This window comes from Pteropus alecto, unplaced genomic scaffold (genome assembly GCF_000325575.1).
Source record: "Pteropus alecto unplaced genomic scaffold, ASM32557v1 scaffold17, whole genome shotgun sequence".
Classification (NCBI taxonomy): domain Eukaryota; kingdom Metazoa; phylum Chordata; class Mammalia; order Chiroptera; family Pteropodidae; genus Pteropus; species Pteropus alecto.
Genome location: NW_006440645.1, coordinates 2,646,318 through 2,655,596, shown reverse-complemented (window position 1 = coordinate 2,655,596; position 9,279 = coordinate 2,646,318). Strand labels below are relative to the sequence as shown.

The following is a 9,279-nucleotide window of genomic DNA, read 5'->3' as shown; positions in this document are numbered from 1 at the left end:
AAAAAAAAGGTGGGGTGGGGGGGGGGGGATTAGGAGGGTGGGGGGGTACGTTAGCTGAATTTTAAAAAATTATTTTATGTATTCTAGAAATATTCTTAATTTATTAAGTAATCATTTTAAATCAATATATTTTTATATCATAGTAATATGATTCTGTTGAAAAAACCATTTCCATTTGTTATAAAAACCAAAATACCGAGCCAAATTATTTTGCCACCCATAAAAGTCAACACTAACTATATTCTTAATTTACAAGTGAAAGCAGCATTACAGAAAAGAAGTTCCCCGAACAGCACTTTTTAAAGTGCGGTAAGAACTCGCCTCACGGTCTCACCTGGACGGCACTGTTGAGAAAGCAGCTGTTTTGTCCTGGCTCGTTCAACAGGCCTTTGGTGGGGGCCAGGGACAGCATGCTCCCTGGCTGATAGACTTTTCCAAGATTGCCCCCGGGTTTCCGTAGGAATTTTACCCACGCCATTTTCGAGCAACTTCGTTTGCATTAAAGCTAAGAATCATATACTTATGTGAAGTTTCTGATGATAAATTGGATGATATCTTGAATTGTCTGTCCACTTAAAGTCACTGCAGTCTATTATAATGTAAGTTTCCAAGTTCATATCTTTCCTGATGCTGTAAATTTCGAGGACTTTGCGAAGTCAAAACAGGGTACATAAACATTAAGTTTTGAAAGTTAAAAAAGAAAGCTATCTTAAACAAAGCCTCAAAGATTTTTATATGTGTTAAATTGTATAAGAGATTTGTATAGTTTAAAATGAAAAAGATTTTTTTAAACTGGTAAAAATGTCAATGAACAAATCATTTTCTTTAAAACACAAGCCATTTGTCTTGATGGAGAGGTGGCATCTGGCATGACTCCTTTGGTCACTGCTGTCCTTATGGTCTCTTAATGAGGAAGAAGGCTCTCCCTTTCCTGGGTGAAGTTACCAAAGATGACTCCATATTTCATACCCACGTAACCTCAAAGCAAACCTATAAGGAAGAAAAGAAATGTTTAAATAAAGGTAAAGACTAATCAAGAAAATCCCAAATATTGAATATATATTTAAAATATTGAATATAAAATCATAAAAGGATTAGAACTAATGTTCTAAAATATGAAAATGAAAACAGTTCATCATTAAAAATTGTTGAAATATCAATGTCACATCAAACACTACAGAAAACAAACTAATGGTTGCCTGTGAGATGGGAGTAGGGGAGGGGGTGCAAAAAAGTGAAGGGATTAAGAGGCACAAACTTCCAGTTATAAGTAAGTCCCAGGGAAGTAATGTACAGCAGAAGGAAGATAGTCAATAACATCATAATGACTTTGTATGGTGGCAGAGAGGTCCTAGACGTAACGTGGTGATCATTTCGTGAGGCATACGTCTAATCACTATGTTGCGCACCTGAAACTAATAAAATATTGTATATCGACTAGAATTTAGAAATAAAATAAAAAACATGATATTTTTGCACACTGACCATAAGTCAGGTAATAGAGATTATTTGGTTCCACCTTTAAAGGGGATGGAATTTGCACAATATCCAGTATGGTTTAATGAAGTGCTATTTTTCAAAATATTCTGTAGCTGTTATCATGCTACATCATTGTGAAACTAATGAAATCTAGTATAAAATAAGAATTTTCAGTTTTTAATGTAAATCAAAAAGGTTAAACTTCCCAAACACTGACAAAAAAAATTTAAATGCAGAAAAAATCAACACCTACTTCAAGATTTCAGTGGTTATATGTTTCAAAATATTCTACAGAAAACTATAATTAAATTAGATTTCAGATAGTATTTTGAAAAATACTTCGTTGTCAACACTAAATTGCTGTTTATTAAAACAAATGCATATACAAATTCTACACTGTTACATAACTTACACAGAATTATATCATTTTTTCTAACAAAGTCAGATTTTATGCAAATTGATATACATTAAAACTCAAAAGAAACATTAAAATGATAAACAAATCTTAATTCAAGTAAATTTCCATATTATTTCTGAATACAGGCTCCATGGTAAAAGGACTTTAAATGTTCAACTTCTCAAAAACAATAAAGTATTACTAACAAAGTTTTGTTCAAAGAATTAAATTTCTTTTCTTGCATTCATTCATTCAACAGGCATGCACTGAGCCACGCGCCATGCCAGGCACTGGAAGTACCATTTCCAGCGAGGACAGACGGACAGCAGCGCGAAGAACGATAAACTGCACGCACGCGCCGTTACGCGCTGAGTGCGACAGGACCGTGCGAGGGAGGGGAGGGCGCGGGCCCACTCGCACACACGCTTTCTCCCACTTGCACACCCGTTTTCTCCGATCGATTTATGGTCAGCCCTCCGTACCCCTGGGCTTCACGACAACGATTCGACCAACTGAAGATCGGAAGTCTATTTCAATCCGTGGCTGGGAACCCACGGGCGCGGAGGGCCAACCGTGTGTGCTGTCCCAAGCCGCTTTACGGGAGGGACTGGAGCACCGCCGAGCCTGGCGTCTGCGGCGGTCCTGGCACCAGTCCCCGGTAGATACCAGGAGACTGCGGTTTTTGAGGAGTCAGAAGTTATACGTGGATTTTTGACTATAATCAGGGGGCTGGCACCCCTAAGCCCTGCGTCGTTTAAGGGTCAACTGCATAATGTGAGACGGTTTGCACTTTTAAACAGGAGTCGCAGCAAGTCTGAGGTTGCCAGTGCACCAAGATCTGAAGCGAAGATGCCACCTTGGAGAGTGAGCAGCCTGCTGGCGTCTTGGAAGAACAGTAAGAAGCCCAGCGTGGCAGCAGAGGAGAGAAGGTGGGAGGACGGGAAAGAGCGACCTCGTGGGGCCTCACAGCCCTTTGTAAGGACTTGGGCTTCAAACTCTGGGCGAAAGTCACCGAGTTTCATCTGCACAGCACAAAAAGGTGAGAGACGGAATGGCACAGGGCACTTTGGTACCACAGACCAAACACCCACGAAGACAGCAAGCATCGAGGGCTAAGAAGGAAAGCACCGGTCCCTACAGAAGTAGTCAGGCGGCGTGTGTCTCCAGCCCCACGTACCACGTCATCACTCATCAGCTGCTTGTTCTTAAGACGAATCCATGTCATCTCTGATTCATAGCTTTGTCCTCTATAAACTGGGGGTGACACTACTAGCCCTGATTACCATAGCTTAGATGTTTCAAGAATTATAAAACACTACATTATGTTAGTTGTTTTCTTCTTTTTATTTTAACTCTATGGGTTGCAACCTCCTCTAAAGTAATCTAAATGATTCCAAAACCCTTCATACAAATTAAGTGTTCAATACATGTAGTCATGACTTCATGACGTCTGTACTGGTAGTGGATTCATATTTTTAATGGAAGAATCCTTTTGAAGTGAGATCCTTCCACCAAGCACTTATTAGGCACCAGGTGTGCACCACTAAGCTGCACTAAGAAGGCACAGGAAGCAACCCCACCCTCAGCGAGCTCAATGGGTGAGGAGCACAGGCAGACAGAACTTTAAAACCCTGGATTCCCTTCCCGTGCAAGATGTCAGACCGGTGTGTGCTCCAGGCCCCTCTCCAACACAACTCTGGAGATGACACAACGCAACAGACAGTCCCGTGAGAAACAGGGAGGGCAGAGGAGAGCAGGCCTCGGAAAGACCGCGCCCCCAGGTGAGGCAACAGGAAGCTCCACTGGGAACCAACTCTCAAGCTGCACCTCTCCCAACCAAGCCCTATTTCCCCACCCCTACTCCCTGAAAACATCGGAAGAAACAAATTATTGCCAGTGCTTTCACCTTCTCATGTAAATACTGCTAAGTTTATTACTTGGTGCTCCCAGGAAAAAGAGAAGCAGACACTTGCAGAGTCCAAACGCTATGACAGAAAGGCCTGTGCCAAGGGACAGGACGAACAGACCACAGGGAACACAAACGTAAGCTTAGTAAGTACCCACCAGTCCAATATAAGCACATTTTTTAAAAACTACTGAGATTAAAAAAAAGAAAGATGATTTAACTAGCAAAATGAGTAGAAAGGACGATCATATTAACAAGTGGTAAACTCAGGTCAAGAAATTCTCCTACGAAACATTAGAAAAGGGAAAAGGAAGGGGATAATTTGAATATTTTCAAACGGCTAAGAGACATGGATGAAATCTAAAAGTGTGCTACTGAAAAGAATAATAACCAAGTTGGGTTTATTCCAAGAATGCAAATATAATTCTACCAACTCTTTCGATAAATATTTGGGAGAGTGCAGAAAAGAGCTAACACAGCAACATTCATAACAGCTGAAAGGTGGAAAAAACCCGAATGTCGATCAACCAATGAGGGGATAAACAAAACATGGGTGTGTGTGTGTGTGTGTGTGTGTGTGTCTGTCTGTCTGTGCGCGCACGCGTGTTCACACGATGGAATGTGATTCGGCCACCACAAGGATGGAGTACTTACCCGCACTACAACATGAGCACTGACAACATCTGCTAAGTGAAAGAAGCCAGTCACAGCAGACCACATATTATATGATTCCACTTTGCAAAATGTCCAGAAAAGGGAAATCTACAGACAGAGTGATCTGTGGTTGCTTAGATTCGGGAAGCGGCGTCTGCAGAGGGTAGGGAGTGACAGCTAAAGGGTACGGGGATTCTTTCTGACGTGATGAAGATGCTCTAAAATCGTGGTGATGGATGTACATTTTTCTGTGACTCTACTAAAACTACTGAATTGTACACTTCAAATGAGTGAATTGTTTGGTATATAAATTATATTTCAATAAAGCTACTTAAAAAAAAGAAAAAAGGGAAAAGAAAAGACAATCCAGCAGGCCACAGACTACTATCCTTAGAAAACTCTGCTTTCAAAGTATTAGCCTTTGGAACTCGGGGTTCTGGGAGGATCCCAATAACTGCTGAGGTTGGTCACTGCACCTAAACTATGCAAACAATGTGGCTTATCCCAAACACCTGCTTTCCTCAGGAAGTCTGGAATTTTGTTATGTCCTAGGCAGAGGATGTCTATGTGATCACCCCCGATAAAAACCTAAGGCACTGAGTCTCTAAACAAGCTTCCTGACAGACAACATTTGATATATGTCATCACAATTCGCTGCTGAAGGAATTACTGTGTCCCATATGACTCCACTGGAGAAAACTATTGAAAGCTGGTGCCTGGTTTCCACCGGACTTCTCCCCGTGATCCTTCTTGGTTTGCTGACTTAATGTCCTTTCACTGTAATAAAGCAGACAGGCCAGTGACTGCGACTGCACGCTGACCGCTCTGGTTCTCCTAGACGATCACCCAACTTGGGAGTGGGAGGAACTCGGACACCCCAATACAGAGCCATTCCAACAGAGAGATCAAGAGCCGCTGCATTTCTATCAGGCTCCGGCAAAAACTTAAACAATCGTTGGTGGGGATAAATAGAAAGAGGTACTTTCCATTATCGTTGACTAATAGGAAATGTAATTATACTATAACACCCTATGGCAATATTCTATCAGCCTGGCAACAACTATTAAAATAAAAAAGAAACTCACTTCAATCTAAATGAAACCCAATACTGAAAATCTATGCCCTCAAAATGAAAGCATTCCTTCATTGACATATATCAGGTAGGTACGATAGATAAGGAAGTAAACAAAATAAATGCCCATAAATAGGGACATAATATAACAGGGTGTTTTTGAGTGACAAAGGTAAAATGTAATATGATCCTATTTTGGTAGAATAGTATATGTGTGAAAATATACGTGCTTTCTATGAGCAGTAGAGCAAGGAGCAGTGCGTCTATGTGTAACTGAAATGGGAACAGAGAGCCGAGCTAGAAAATAAAAGTGGGGAAACATCTCGTACTAAAATCAACAGCTATGTGTCTACTCATCACATTTGTGTATTATATGAGTTATGGGTGCATCTATATATGCGCAAATACGAAATTAAAACAAAAGTGACATACGAGGAAGGATTACAGTAAGGGGCATAGAACTGAAGACTAGAGGCCCTCTGATAAACAAAACCACTGCTACGCTGCCCATGGAGGAACTGGAAAAGACCTAGAAAATGCACGAAACGAAATTTACAAAACAACCTTCAAAAGATTAATTTTAGGTAATAAGGAAATACTCTCCCACCACCAACAAAAACAGCAAATTATAAGTAATTTTCAATGTTTTGCACTTTTTTTACTCTATTTCTTTGTGTCCCACACTATTTCTTGTGGCTTTTACCTACATGCTCGTTTCCACAGTAACTAGAGAAAGACAAGGGTGTGTGTATCCAGAATACAGAGAATGGGCATTAAAGACAATGGCTGTGGCAGTGTGCTTCAAGACATGCTCCCCAGAAGAGAAGCATAGCAAAGACGGCATGCCCTAACACTTCTGTGCCTTCACAAGGCCCCAACCTGAACTCCTGCTTTACTTAAACCTCTTCCCCATCGCAGCTGCTGGGAACGTCATATTTCATGCACTCAGAACCCACATCTTGGTACCATCTTTGACTCCTGCTCACACACTCTAGTCAGAATGGGACCGATTCCCACCACTGCCGCCCTGCTGTTCTCACTGCAGCCGCCATCAGGCCCGGACTGGTGGAACGGCCTCCTGTCTCCTCACTTCTGCCCTTCCCGCCTGCAGCCTTCCCTCAAGCGTACACAAGAAGGTCCCTCTAAAATTAAATCACGATGGAATACTATTCCTCTGCTCAAAACCTGCAACGGTTCTTTATTACATCCAGAATAAAACCCAAAGAGTCTCTATCACGGTCTGTAAGGCCCTATGCCACCTGCTAAGAATAAAAAAAACTTTCTTCTACACTCTCATACCACTTCTGACACCAGATATGTGGGCTCTCCACAACAAGCAAGTCTCCCATTCTCAGGGGACACCAAGTGCACACAGGGTGTCTTCCAATTTACTTCAGTTCTGACACTATCTACCTGAAGTTAGTGTCAGATCTCACAAGTCAAGGGCTCATTCCCTTAGACGACCTTCCCACTTCAGACCAACCACACGTCCCAAGCTGTCACCTGTACTGATCGACCGCCTATAAGTTGGGGCTCCCACAACCTCTCCATGGGTTCGATTAATTTGCTGGCAGGGCACAGAATTCAGGAAAACAGCTTACTGACTGATTCCAGATGATAAAGGATACAACTCAGGGACAGCCAGTTGGAAGAGATGCATAGTGCAGGGTAAAGTGGAAGGGACATGGAGCTTCTGTGCCCTCTCCAGACACATTGCCCTCCCTGCACCTCCACATGTTCACCAACCCAAAAGCTCTCGGAACCCCTTCAGTTAGAATTTGTTTCATGGAGGCTTTATTATACAGGCATGATTGATTAAATCATTGGCCATTAGTGATGAACTCTGCCAACCTCCACCACTCTCCCTTCCTGGGGGAGGCTGAAAGTTCCATTCCTTTAATCACCAGTTGGTTCCCCTGGCAGCCAGTTCCCATGCTGAGGCTATCCAGGAGTCCCAGCCACCTGTCAGCACACACACAGAAAAACATTTCCGGATATTCCAAGGGTTTCAGATGCTGTGGGGCAGGAAATGGGTCCAGAGACCAAATCACTCTTACTGTGCCACACCTGCCCCTCCCCTCACGCCTAACCCCATTTCTAACCACTTCCCTCTACTTTCTCCTTCCAGCTCCTGGGCCGTCTGCTACGCTGCTGTCCCTGAAGACACCATGCAAGCTCCCGCTCTACGGCCTTGCACTGGCTATTCCCGTGCCTGGAAGACACGTCCCCTGACACCCACAGGGCTCCCCCCAGCTCCCTTCCTGATGGCTTTGCTCAAAAACCACCTTCTAAACGAGACCTATACTATCTAAAATTGCACACCACCCTAACCTCCACACTCCCAAGTCCCCTCACCCTGCTCTACTCTGTTTTCTCCTTGGCATTCTTCACCCGCTAAAATACCATATACTTGACTAATTATGCTTATTATTGTTTCTTCTCCCCATCCTTAGATTGTAAAGTGAATCCCTAGCACCTAGAACAGTGCAAAATGCATGGTGGGTCCTCATTAAATACTGACTGCATGAGGCTCAGGAAATAAAGTGAAACCTCAACCAACAAACCCTCTGAAATCAGGGTCCTGACAAAGATGACCTAGACACGAAGGGTACAGGACAATCTCCCGCCATCTGGCCACGAGGCCAGCGTCAGCACTACACTGACAAAGAGACTGGATGACTCTCAGGCCCACACAGCAGTACCATACTGGAGGAAAAACCTTCCAGGATCCTAACGGCCTGCTGGTCTGAAAATGGAGAGAACTCCCATGAGAGGGGACGGGTTTATTATGCAGGCTGAGAAGTGTAAAGAAGCCAAAGTCTAAAGTGTCTGGCGGACAGACAATGTCCTTCCTCACAATTTCACAGACAGAAGATTGGTTCTTAGCTCAGACCTTAACAACCTCTGCACATGAATTTTTTCTTTCCTTATAAAGTTGAGAAAATTTACCTTTCGAGAAGTGTAAAGAAGCCAAAGTCTAAAGTGTCTGGGAAGTATTTACCTGAAAGGTAAATTTCACTTTCCAACTTCTCTTTAGCATATCCAAATTTCGAGCATCACTATTCTTGCGCTTTGGAGCAACGAGTAAGTAAAATGGGGGTGACTTGAACACGAGCTCTGCGATAGCACGACAATCAGTGTGATAACCCAGACAGCTACTTAGTGACGAATGGGTGGAGAGCATCTACAGGCTGGAAAAGCTGGAGAACGGGACAAGTCACCTTGGGATGGTGAGGGATGGTGCGAGATGTCATCACCCTACATTGTACAGTGCTCAATCAATTAAAACTCATGAATTGTCTATTTCTGGAAATTTCCATGGAGCATTTTCAGACTGCGGTTGACCGTAGATAACTGAATCCACGGAAAGCAAACCAGAGATAAGGGGGGACTACTGTATGTACAACTCTTCAGAAAAATACCTATAAACTTCTTTCATGATAATTTAAATTCATAAATAACATGATGATGCATCCAGCCACAAAAAAATAACCAGAGTACCCCAAATGTTACCTTGCCATTGCTCTCCTCGTGCCTCTGGGTCCCTGGGAATGCTCTCCCTGCCTGCGTTACAGTCCCCTGTGCTATCCATCTAGTTCTCTCTAGCACTTAAGATGACAGTACACATATCATCATCTTCAGGTGACCTTAGGTAGTCTGTCGTCCCTCTATAGCAATACGGTATAAATCTCTAACAAAAGGATGTACAAAGTACAGCGGGACACACAGAAGAAGTAATCTATTGTCCTTTACTGGACCAGAAAATACTTC

The 9,279-nt window shown here is 42.9% G+C and overlaps 1 protein-coding gene across 1 annotated transcript in view; it reads right to left on the bottom strand.

Moving 5' to 3' along the window:
- USP53 (ubiquitin specific peptidase 53) overlaps positions 1 to 9,279 on the bottom strand; it is a 42,860-nt gene that overhangs the window by 30,188 nt on the left and 3,393 nt on the right. The window contains exon 2 of the mRNA XM_006917740.3: positions 335 to 990. Coding sequence (XP_006917802.1) covers positions 335 to 478 — 144 coding nt within the window. The 5' untranslated portion in view covers positions 479 to 990. The remainder of the gene's footprint in view (positions 1 to 334; positions 991 to 9,279) is intronic.